Here is a 13054-nt window from a genome sequence, read left to right as displayed (position 1 = left end):
GTAATTTTAATCTAAAAATACTCCTGCTAATCCCTATTTTGTACTTTTATTGGCTGCTTTTGACACAAAATTATACTCAATTGCAATGATTTAAGGATTAAAGGATAAGTATTTCTTCATACTGAAACCACAAAAATTACCCAACTGCCTTTGTAAGCTGCCGAGGAGAAACATACTCCAGAAGAAAATTGTTTCTTAAGTCAGTGTTTGACGAGCTGCACCCAAAAAGTCCTCCAATTTTGATTTATAATCAACAAAGTACCATTTCCTCAGCATTGATATGTGATGGGTATTCATCTCTTGAAGTGCCTGACTTGCTGCAAACTATGTAACTCTAAAAATAAGTTTCTGAGCTACATTTATCTGCTCTAACAATGCAGGTCCTCATTCTGTTCTCACTTACATATTTTACCTGGCTTATATCTGCAGTTTGCACCACTTTAAACCAACCAGACTTGGTTGCAATCTTGCTTGAAGTACATCAGAACAGTCTTAAGGAGAAGCCAGTATGGAATTTCACATATAAAGGGAAATAATAATTTTTTTAAAAAACAGATTCTCCTATCAGAAACAAAAAGCTATTTCTCTTCCTTTCAGATCCATAAAGCAGGTATCCTACATTTATTTAAAAATTTACTAGTAGGGTCAAAAGTCCCTTAAGTCTGCTGGCATTGCAATAAAGAGGAAAGCCTAAGGAATTTAAATCTGTCCAGGCTTCCCCAGGCACATTTCACTTTTGTATAAAATATCTGTTGCTTTTCTGCTAGAAGAGGCAGCTCTATTAAATCAAACCATCCAGTATCATTGGTCATATTCTTGGCACAAAGAAAATGAATATATCCTAATGCGGATGCCGGTGATGTTCCTGCACGCTGCAATATTAGTTCTCGTCAGACACTGTGGGTATTTCTCCAGACTGGCTTCATCACTCACAGTCACACAGATACCCATCTGTTTGCACTTTCTTTAGCAGGTTAGAGAGATTGGTGTCATCACAAAGGATTTATTTTTTAACTATTAGTAAATCAGCAATTTTACTGGACAAAGCAGTGCCACATCCGTCACCGATAAAAGATTGTTTGTTCAGAGCCAGCTCTTTCTGCCTCTCCTGGTTTAGGCAGCTGAAGATCAAGGGAGAGGGTGATTTTATGATCTCTGTAATCGAGTTCTGCTTTTCCATTCTGAACACCACTGTGAGATCTCCTGTCATAACAATTAATTTGCAGTGTTGTAGACATTTGGCACTTGCTATACTTTTGCATGTGCAGCTATTTGTTTACGTGCTCTGTGCTTCACGCTCCTCTGGTATCTGCACCGTGTGTCTGAATCCACTTTGATTTTACATCAGAGAGACCTCTGTCACCTTCTCATTTGCACCACTGTCAGATCGACATCAAGGTGTGGATTTAAAAGGAGAATAAAACGTTTTGAAGTAAAAGAACGTGTGTGTCTTTAAACACATACTGCTCAAACACCAGAGGAACATATTAACCTGAAGTTTTGCATTCTTAAATTTTAACTTGGAAATCACTTCTGTCATTATTAGCACACATCACTGACCACTATCCATGAAAAATAAATTACTCCAGTAAGAGCTTTGGTCATCAACCTAAGGTTTGATGTCTGGAGGTAACTGCAGGAGTAGGGACCTCTTACTGCCTGGAACCAATCAAATGATTTTGTTTCAAGAGATGACTGAGGAATGTAATAGATTCCTTTCATCTTTTATCTAACAGAATTGATGAATTTGCATTAAAAAGATCAAGGCCCAGATTCTAGTCTCACTTACAGCAGTGTAAATCATGAGTGACTCCACTGAATGAGTAGCATTACCCTAATGGACCGAGCTGAGCACAGTTCCTGGAAGACACAAAAAACCCCTGTTAAGGCAGGTACATCACACACAGGACTTTTAAATACGAGCTCTGTGCGTACCAATAGGTGTGGATAAAAGGCAAACGCTGTTCAGCACTCAGAGAGTGCTTTGCAAAGAGTAACTAACCCATCCTGACATGGTTTATGCAGCGAGTTACAAGGCTTACATGAAGGCAGGGATGTAGCTGCTGCAGCCATTAGCTGTGAAGTTGCCTGAGATCCTTGCAAAGACAAAACAGAAATGCTAAACAAACAGTAAAGGATACTCTGATTTGCTTCTGTGTGGTAACAGCTCTCAGCTCTGCCAGTGGGCTCCAAAACTGGGAAGCATTGCATCTCAATGGCTTCCAGCTCCTAGCTCTGACTCAGGCCACGGAAACTCTGTCCACAATTCATCTCTGGAATGCATGGTGGGAGTTGCTGGTCTGTTTCATAAACACTGGTTCAGTGTTTCTAGCTGGTGTACTTCAGGACAAAATGTACTTTCTCTTCAGATGGACCAGTTATGATGTGATGATGTCTCCTTCAAAGGATATGTGATGAAATGGCAACTGAAGTGGGGTTAGAAATGCCACACAAAGACATTCCATATAAATTTGGTCTTGTGAAAGAGTCAGTTTTGCAAATGGCATGCCAGTAATCTTCTCATGAGGCCTGGATCAGCCTGGCATTTTGGACATAAGCTCTGACCCTTTCCTGCCCTCTGAGTCTGTAATTGCCACTGGAAATCCACTCCTGTACTTGTCAAGACTGAAAGGGAATCAGAGAGAGTCTTTCTGATGTCTTTCTCTTCCTTAAGGATACCTCATAAAATATTAAGTATTTTCAGAAAAATATCAAGGAACCTGTACAGTATATACTATGACCCAAACATAACAACCAAAGTAGGCACAGTGGGAAGAATATGTTTAGATAATTTAAAAGATAAATGGTCTCCAGCTTCACTGATCCATACACTCTGTCAATCCAGAACTTGTTAAGTGCTTCCAATACAGATGATATATTTAGGAAATGATGTAGTTCAGCAATAGAAGACCAATGAAGCCCAAGCCATAAAACCACTAGGGAAGAGGACTCAGCTGTATGCCATGAATAATATTTACATTCAATCAGAATATCAAGTACAGATTACATTTCTCTCCTACCAAGAATGTGCCACCTTTTGCTTAAGCAATCACTGGGCCATCATGACTTTTAAGTGATAATAACAACTCAGTCTCCAACAAATAATCTACACAGGATACAGGCTCAGTAGTTTTTTACATTGACAGAGCAGAGTAAGATTATCTTCTCTTAGAATTTCCAGGCTCATTTAATCATCCAGCTATAATAGCACACAGCTTTTAAAGGGAGCCAACCCTGTTTGCACAAATTTGACAAGATTGCTGTTTTGTTAAAGGCACTTAAAGGCCCCTTTAGGACTGGAAGTAACTCAGACTGGACCGATATCCTGGCCCCATTAAAGCAACACGGGAGTTTAGCCACTAAGGGATAAAGCAAAGAGGGATTTGAAGAGAAAGGACTCGTAAGCAACACAAAGCACAGCACAGCACAGAGGGTAAAAATAGGTGTGAAATATGCAGACTTATCACTGCTCAGGACAAGTTTAGGACCAGTTCCTTAACATCTTGCTGGTTTTGAACAGGTACATAAAGGTATAGTAGCACCCACTTCACAGGACCTGCTTGCAGAACCAGGGAATGTCCACTGCCAAATCATGTGGATTTTGCCCCAGGTATCACACATCACATGAACAGGGTTGGTTTACTCCTGAAGGGGTACAGCAACAGCCTGTAGCCAACACAAGGCAACTGATCCTCTGGGATGGAGGAGAAAATCATCACCCATGCTGATAATATATTAGATTTAGAACTTCAGAGAATCGGAATAACAAAGTTGAAAGGGCCCTCAAAAGATATCTTATCCAACCTTTGTTTTCTCAAAGTGAACTAGCTAAGGTCTTCTGTGACTTCTGTGACATCTGAAATCTTATTATTGAAATTCCTTGCCTTTTGTTTTCAAAATTAGGAAGAAACTATAGGTAGTTGTCAACTTAGTCAGTTGAAATTGTGGAGAATTCCATAAAAGTGGGATTTCATTGAGAGTATTTATATGTGCTTATATGATATTAAAATAGATTTATTACTGGTTCCCAGTAAGGCATAGTTAATTTTGTGTCTTGGCTTTCATATATAAAATAACTTGATTTTTTTATGTTTATGGCCCAAAACAACACAATTATTTTTTTAGACCATTTATTTCTTGAATTGAGTAAAAGAAGAATTGCAGTAAAATATTCAAATTTAAGACTATTTTTTTCTTTGAAGAAATATTATGGCTTTTCTTTTGAAGAAATGAACTTTCTTTATAATCTATTATTACTGTTCTAAAGGATTCTACATAGATATTTCAGAGAATTAGACAGGGGTGCTTCAGAAATGATCTGCCTTAATTTAGCCTGTTTTGTATCTATCTATCAGCCTGTTCGTGCCATGAGAGAGTCTGAAGGCCCATGAGGCATCATCAGATAAGAACACAGTTTCTATTAATTTTTCCATCTATCTCAGTTCTGAGAAGTAAGATATACTGTCAGTTCTTGAATAGAAAATATAATTTAGTTCCATGAACTCTATCTTAACACCACCTTTGTAGCTGCTGAAATAATACAGTTTCAGGCTCCAGTAATTGGAGGAGGCAAAACACAAAAGAGGAGAGGTAAAAGTTCAGACCTGAAAGACGGACAAGGGATAATGAAAGGAAGGGTGATAAAACAGCTACCAGGGGATTAAGTGGGTGATCCAGAGTGTTTTGAAACACAGCCACACTTCTGCTTCCTGTTTTCTTAGCTGGGTATTCAGAGAAAAGCACAGGAAGAGCACTTCTGAAAACAGCAGCAGAGAAGGGGTTAGACCCAAGGAATGTCAGGAGCACGGATGGAGATCTGGCAACAAAGCAGTGAGAGGAGCACAGCTCCTGTGCAAGGGATGAGAGCACATCAAACATTTTGTGTTTTTTCCAACCCACAGGAGGGAAGTTTTCAATTAAATCTTGAAATAAACTGGAAGGTAGAAGAGGTGTTTGAGAAAACATTGTTTGTAAAAAACATAGCAGGTTTATAAACCTCCATATGCAGTCCGAAAAAAGAAACTGGTAAAGAAAATTGTTGATAGGGAAGGAAAAAATATCCATGTGTGGGGAGCATGCTCATATCTCTGCAATCTGTAATTCTTACACCATTTTAAAAACACTGTCTCCAGAGACACTGATGTTAAAATTTGTATTGAAAACGTACAGAAAAAAAATCACAAAAGAAATAAAGAAAATCCCCCAACAAACAGAGTCTGGAAACAAAGTGCTCAAAATACATTCTTTTGCTCAAAGACCCATTTTTCAGTCATTCTGTTCATCACCTTCCTGCACTTTGCCTGTATACGATGTCTTGTCCCAAGAATCTTGCTTGGAAAGCAGATCATAGGGGGAAATAATAATAAATTTCATATTTAAAGCTGTTTTATCAGTTTCAGAATTGACTCTCATTCTAGGACTCCAGCTCATGGCCTGATAGTACTGATAGTACTACAAAAACAGGAGCTGATCATTTAAATCTGTGAGAAACTTGGCTTAAATTAATATAAAATGAGGCAGTATTAGTGTCCCAACTCTTTGTTCCTCTTAGTTTTTTCTTTCATGTAATCTTCACAATCACTCTAAAATTAATCTTCACAATCTTTTAAACTTCCCAAAAGGTTTTTTGTTTCTTAAACTCTAAATCATATTTCTTTCTATTGAAAAAGTTTAACGAATAGAAAAATACTCCCTATAAAAAAGAGCTATACCTAATCAAAATCTTTCTAATAATTGTTTTGTATTTGTTCAGTATGAAAGGGAAAATCTTTTTGTATTCCTTGACGTACCTCAGATAAGACTGAAAACTTTGTCATGTAGTCAATAACATCATTTGTATTTTCATGAACTGTTTCTTTCCTGACCAGCCATCCTAGAATCCCCATTTTCTGTAAAGACATCAGTTAATGAATTGAGATGTCAATTATATTGTTCTGAAAACCTTGAGGTGAATGAACTGCACAGTGATGCAAAAATTATAAATGACCTTTAATGTGACATAAGCAAACTCATTACCTCATACTCAGGTAATATTTTCTTGTATATTCACATAGATTTTCAGCATCCCAGAACTGGAAAAAGACCTCCTTGATAACAGAGCCTAGACCCCATTCCATTTGTGGGAATCATTTACTCTGAACACAGACTCATAAACAAGGTCTAGTGGGTGAGCTGACTGAAGATCCCAGGTTTTCTCCTCCACAAAATTGTTGTGTTAGAGCAGAATGACTTTGTATTTCATTGACACAAGACAATTTTGCCTTGCAAATCATGAATGGTGTTTAGAGAATTGTCTATGTGCAGCTGCAGCCACACTGGCAAACAAGAGTCTGAAGCAGAGGAGTTGTTATAATCACAAGTGGCTGAGTGGTGCAGAGTCCACAGACTATTCCCTGTTGCTCATGATTTTGGTAGGTGAAGGGGAAGAAAATTGCTCACCAGACAGCAACATCAGCGACACAATCTCATTTTCTATCAGGCTGAAAGAGCTCAGGGATAGTGAACTAGATGTTCACTTTTTAATGTCATCATTAAAGCATCGAGTGAGTAAATTTACCCATCACAGAAGTGGTGGTTTGAGAGCACAAGGACTGAATTCTCCTGTATGGATGGAGAGAGAGTCGTGTGGCTGCTTTGCCCTGTGCTGAGCTGTGTGGATGTGAGGCACACCAGGTTTACAACACATTTTACTTTCCCATTTTTTACATAAAAAACAGGTAACGGATCATTAGGTCTAAAATTAAGCTCCTATCTAATTTTACACTAATATCCTGATCACAATGAGCCTTTGAAATGCTTTTGTTGCTACAAAAATAATTCTGGAAGTAACTCTTTGTAAAACTTGTGAGGTTGAAGCTGTATTTCACTTAAAGGTGGTGAGGAGTTTATTCTGGGAGTTACTGCTTGTGATTGTAGGAGAAGGGATATGGAGACTGGGAATTCCAACCAGCATCTAATGTGGGAAACTTCTGGATGCTTAAGAGGAAGGAAGGGAGAATCAAAACTATATTACTGAATATTTAGGAGAGGGAAGACATTAGGGTGTGCCTCAATGGCAAAACAAAAGATTTAGGAATTAAACACCCTCTGACTAGAGAAGAAAGTAATTCCAGAACATAATAATATAGAAGAGAAGGCTAAGGATTGATGAAAAAAACTGAATTTCCCCAGAGCATCCTGTTGACAGCTGCTCTTGTTTCCCTTTACTCACCAAGTAAATACAGACAAAAATATTAATATGGAAACATACAGAGGGAAATTGGAATATCCTCAGCACTCTGGTAACAAGACTTCTTAGACCAGGGTAATTTTTCTGTTCTCTCCTGACATTTTAAATAAGATTTATGTGCTGGTAGATGTTTCAAATTTTAAATGATGACCCACACAGTATAATATGTCAAAAGAGCATTTCTCTGCCAACATTCTTCTGAATGAGAAATGGGCTGGACAGCAGGTACTACTAAATGTTAATAGCTCTAAAACTACACAAATTGTAAATTTATTGAATTGTGTTAATAATGAATTCTTAAACTGTTCACAGAATTCTGAGAGAGTTGTAACTCAGGCAGAATTAAAGGAGCCCATAGTCCTCTGAAGCAACAGGCAGAAGTGGCCGCAGCCAGGGGAGTCTCTTAAGGAGAAGGAGCCAGTCTCCACCTGAAAATTAGACTGGTTTGGGGCATTTTATTAGATTAAAAGAGAGAGAAGCACTTGAGATTACATGGTGATGCTTACAGTGCCTCTCTCAAGTCATTACAGAAATAAAAATTTACACTCACCTTTAAAACCTAAAAGGCAAGTTTCTAACTCTAACAGCTGCAAAGATAAGCATGGCAATGGAAAGGTGATAAACACTCATATCTGCAGGCAGCTTAAGCAAGTGTTTGAGGTGTCAGCTGCCAGTTTTGGTCAGGATGGGGCTGTCTCTGAGGCATGTGGCTTGGAAAGAACAGTGGGAAGGTGTGTGAGTCTAAGCCCAGCAAAGATGTGGGGAAACAACCCCAAGGAATATGGCAACCAGCCTGGTGCACCCTGTTCTAGGCAGGGTGTGAAATGTGTGCTGCTTCACTGGGAACAGAAATAGTTGGGGTCAGAAAGGTATGTGACTTCTCTTAATTCAAGTCTGGATCTGGTCTTTTTCTGAAAGACTGTAAATGTTTAAAAAAAAATACAAAACCAAAACAAAAAACAAACAAACAAAAACCCACAAAAAATGCAAACAAAAAAAAAACCACAAACAAACAAAAAAAACCCCAAACCATAACCTCAGAAGAGAAAAAAGATATTGGATTTCTTTTCTGTTTCAGAACGTTGATATCCCATCCTGGGTTAAGAGATGTCAAGTGCCTTCTCTGTGAACGGCTGTTTTCACCAGATTAAGCTATCATTTTATTTCCTTCTGAATGAACTTGATCCTCTTCAAATACAGATATTTATTCGTTCACTATAAGATGGAAGTGAGAGAAGAAGTCAGAATTTGCCTTAGCAACACCGTGATGGCATTGGAGAGGCAGGGTCTGGTTGTGACAGCTCTGATTTGTGAGCTTAGTGTGAAAGCCTGGGAGAACCAGGGGCTGGAGAGTCACAGGCTGGGAGACTCCTGCACCACATGGATGGAAAGTGTCCTGGTGTCAAGATGGATAAGGGATGTTAAACCTGTGTCTCAGAAATTTGCCCTCTGTCACCCTTGCTCTAATCTTCCCTAGATAGGGGACGACAGAGGAATCTGTCTTTTTGGGAGCTGATCCATGTGGGAATGATGTTCTGCTTAGAGTGGGGCAGTCCATCAATAAGAACAGAGGTCCTGCCATGCACAGCTGGAGCAGAGCAGCAGCAGCTCCGTCTCTTATCTACCTCAGTGAAAAATAAACTCAATTATTCCACTGCTGCACATTTCCCCATTAGTATGGGCAGAGATAGTGACAGGTAGGGAAAACCTGAGTTTGTTCCATCAGATAACCTTGAGCCTTGTAGGGCTTTTTTGGTGTTTCATCCAATCCAATATGTAATCATATGCTGGCATAGCAGGGAAAAACAGATTCACACACTCACCGTTTGCATTGATAATGGGTCATACATTTGAAGATATTGATCAACAGCAAGGAAAATAAATTTAAATAATGCAGGATTTGAGAAAGCTGCTGACTACAGACAACTGAGCCCGCATTCTTTTGGTTTGCTTTCTTTGTTTTAGCTTATTTAGATATTTGGAAGGCTGCAGAAAGAAATTTTCAGGTATTCCAGAAAAAATCTATCACGTTCTTATCTGAACTAAATTGCACACTATCAATATAAGCAAAAATCTGAAAAAACAAAAGCTGAGAGGATGCTCTGGTCTCCACATTTGAATAACAGCAACATCTCATGAAGTTTAGTCACCTCTAGAGAGTGGCTGAGGGACTGTGATCAGTATATATCATAATGAATAACCAACAAAAATGTGTCACTACTTTTCATCAATAGTATTTGAGATGTAAAAATTACCTTATAACAGAAATACTCAACAATGTGTTCCCACTTACATGGAAAGATGAATCTTATTTGAAGGATGGGTACCTCATCTATATCATCTGCTACAGAAATAAAATATTTCCCTTTCTCAGGTAGTCAGTCTGATCCCCCTACCAGTCTCTCAAATTTAATCAGGAGGAAAACCCATTTAATTACGACACAGTGGAAGGAGCTCAAAGCTATAATCAGGGCTCATTTTGGAAATTTGTCAGAGAGGTCATTAGCCCTTCACTGTCATTCCTGTTGATTTCTGGACCCTAAATCAAATTTTCTGAGGGCTGTAATGATCATATATTACTGATAATTTTCTATGGAGATATTTCTTTCATCTTTCTCTCATTCATTCATTTTTAAAAATCCCTTGACTTCTCTTATCCTCACATGCTCCTTTTGCTGATGTCCTCCTGCTTCATCATCTCTTTTCTTTGTGTCCCCTCATCATTTACCAGCCTTACTTCGGACACTGAAATCCGTGTATTTACCTTCTGCTCTACTAAATACCCTGTATTTACCTACTGATGGCCATAGCTCGATCCAGTACCACTGTAAATCTCCAAAACATTGTGCTTCAGGGCAATAGAAACTCATCAGCTGCCAGGAGAATGACACTATTTATCAGCCAAATAAACACTGCTTCGGCTGCCAGGATTTGCTTTGGTCCAGTCAATGCCCTAACTTTCATCTGACCCTTGCCAAGCATCCGAATCTCTTTCCTTGCTAAGTATGGTTAAGATCTCCATCAAGGGGAGTTTTTAGAAAGTGATTAATATTTATATTTAAAAGAAAGAGGTGCATCCTGCATGGGGTTAACCCCAGAATCAAGCGAGGGTGTTTGTTCAGGATCCAATATATTGCATATCCTACAGAGTGAGTATGCCAGAACCGGTTAAAAATAGCCTCCTCCATTCATTAGCGTCAGCAGATGGCCATTAATCTTCCTGAAAGTATTGATTCAAACTACTCGTCTCCACTTTCAAGGCCCTTCACAGAGTCCCCTCTGCCCATCTATCATCCCTTCTTACACAGCTGAAAAGGTGGCTGGCTTTGGGACAAGAGGATGACAGTAACAAACCGGCCGCCTCCCTCACACGCTGCCCCTCGCGTCCGGAGGGAGCTGTACACAGCAACAAAGCTTCTCCATTTGCCTCCTTTAAATGCTTTCCTAAAATTTCCCTTTTGCCTTAAGGGCTGCAGAAGCATTCCAGAGTCACCCACTGGTGTGATGGCACTGAAGCCTCTCCAGGGCACGATCTTGCCAAGGGTCACGTTAACATTGAGTGTTTCTCCGTCTCCAATATCCGTCTGTGCCAAACTGTCTCCTTGACTCAAAGAGCTGGAATCCAAACTCTCTGTGTTATGTCCTGCAGAACATTTCCCAGCACAGCACTGCAGTATAGGCAGGTAATGAGAAGCAAATTTTGGCTCAGGAGGTTAAGAACTGGAAGACTCACCACAAAAAAAGGTGCACAGTATCTCACAGACTAGTGTAAGCCAAAATTAGTAAACCAGCACGGCAAGTGTTGTTGCTCAGCCGCAGTTCAATCCCTGCATGTCAGCCCAGTGTTGTACCTCAAATACTGCCTGACCTTCCCTGAGACTCTCTACCAAAAATATATTTCATTTGGTTCATGAATGCCACCCTTGGAGTGTCACCACTGCAGTTCCCTGTGCATCAGCGCTGGTGTCACCCACAGCAGCAACCCCATGTCATTTCTAAGCCAGCTGGCATAAACCTGCCCTTAGCATATATAATTAACTCTTTTACTTCTAGAATTGATGTTCTGCCATTTGCTCCAAACCCAAATGTTCACTGTGGTTCCTTTAAACTCTAGACCAGCAAATTTAACTAATGTGTATCTTCCTTCTGCCCCAGTTTCAAGATCTTCCCAAAGCTACGTGGATTTTCCTGGAAGAAATATTGAAGATGTTAGAGGTTCTCACCCAGAAGATGTATCTAAGACATCAAGAAATGTATTTTCCCTTCTTTCCCAAACCCAAATTCCAAGACAGGATATTACATTCCTTTTGGAAGGAAACCCCGCAGTCATTCACACACCATCCTTTACAGTGGAAAGGAAGACTTCCCAAGCTCAGACATCATCAGCAAAACAACCTGGTATGGAGTTCACAGCACCTGAGAAACAACCTATTCTTGAGAAAAGGGGTGACACCCACACCCCCATTCTGCATGAGGAGCCAGAGCCCAGAGCCCCAGGTGTCAGTGTGACCTCCCACACCCCTTTCCATCTTAAGCAGCACAAAGCAGCTACAGCACGGCCTGCTCCTCTTCATCCCAACACAAATGCAGGTTCATTCTCTGCAAGGTCACATGCTGCTCAGCAGACTCGTTCCAGGTATGGTCATTCTCCCAGGAAATGGCCCGGTCCAGTTGCAGTCTTGAGGAATAAACCACCCCAGGGCTTCCCTACAGAGCAGCCCAGAGCATCTCCTTTGGCAACACACCTGCCCTCCTCTCACCACTGGTCAGATTCTTCCTTTGATGCTGCTTCCCGGAATGTTGGTGCCCCAGCAGGGTCTGCTCCCGGAGCAAGGCTTCCAGCACAGACCACAGCAGCCAGGAAGTTGTCCAGCAGAGCAATGGATGGTGTGGAACTGCCAAAAACCAGCAGTGGAGTGCACCACAAAGTGGTGTGTGCTGATCTGCCGTGTTTCACTGGTGTGCAGTGCGAGCCAGATGAAGATGGAGGGTTTAAATGTGGTCCTTGTCCCCCTGGATACAGAGGTGATGGAATTACATGTGAAGGTAAGGGAGAAAATCCTCTTTAAAACACTCGTATAACTCTAAGCCTAATAATTCTCCAAAGTAAAATAAAGTTTTATTATAAACTTGGAGATGTTTGTGGTTGGGACCATTCTGTTTTCAAAACCAATTATATTTCAAAATAGTAAATAAAACCTATAACTTTGAAGCAGCTCTTTCTGCTTACAAAAATAACATATTTATTTGATACCATCTAATCTATTAAAACCAGGGACAGATTGTGATCTTGCTTAGCGCCAGATTCATTCTACTAAAGTCATCACATTCAAAACCATATGAAATTTCTGTGGGAAAGAGTAAAATTGATTCTACTTCTCCATACAACATATTCTAGGAAAAACAAATTTTTCTAATACCTTAAAAATTACTTGTAAATATCTACCTAATATCTTACATACAAAACTGAATTTGTCATCTGAAATGTGTAACACCAGAAGGGTTTTCACAATATATTGAGTTATTTATTAGGCACCTGAGAATCCCTCCATAAAACAACAGGATTATGCATTTTGTTGAAGCAATGAATTCCCTGACTTTGCTATCATTAATCACACCTTTTGCTGACATTCCCCTGATAAGTTGATATCTTAACTGGCCTTCCACCACACAAAGCAAAAGTATTTGTATCATTAATTCCCCTCTCTTTCTTGTCTGGTCTCTCATCCTTCATGCACAGAGCAGGGGGGTCTCAGCCATGATGTACTGGGAAGGACCTTACAGGGATTCCTTGCTCTAAGCCAGGCTTTGTAGGGATGTGAAGCC

At 39.9% G+C, this 13054-nt stretch overlaps 1 protein-coding gene across 1 annotated transcript in view; it reads left to right on the top strand.

Moving 5' to 3' along the window:
- LOC138113214 (von Willebrand factor D and EGF domain-containing protein-like) overlaps positions 1 to 13054 on the top strand; it is a 171308-nt gene that overhangs the window by 118106 nt on the left and 40148 nt on the right. Inside the window, exon 21 of the mRNA XM_069021266.1 lies at positions 11384 to 12274. Within this exon, the coding sequence (XP_068877367.1) occupies positions 11384 to 12274 (891 nt within the window). The remainder of the gene's footprint in view (positions 1 to 11383; positions 12275 to 13054) is intronic.

This window comes from Aphelocoma coerulescens, chromosome 7 (assembly GCF_041296385.1).
Source record: "Aphelocoma coerulescens isolate FSJ_1873_10779 chromosome 7, UR_Acoe_1.0, whole genome shotgun sequence".
Lineage (NCBI taxonomy): Eukaryota > Metazoa > Chordata > Aves > Passeriformes > Corvidae > Aphelocoma > Aphelocoma coerulescens.
Note: the sequence above shows the minus strand (reverse complement) of the source record. Positions and strands in the feature narration are given on the sequence as shown.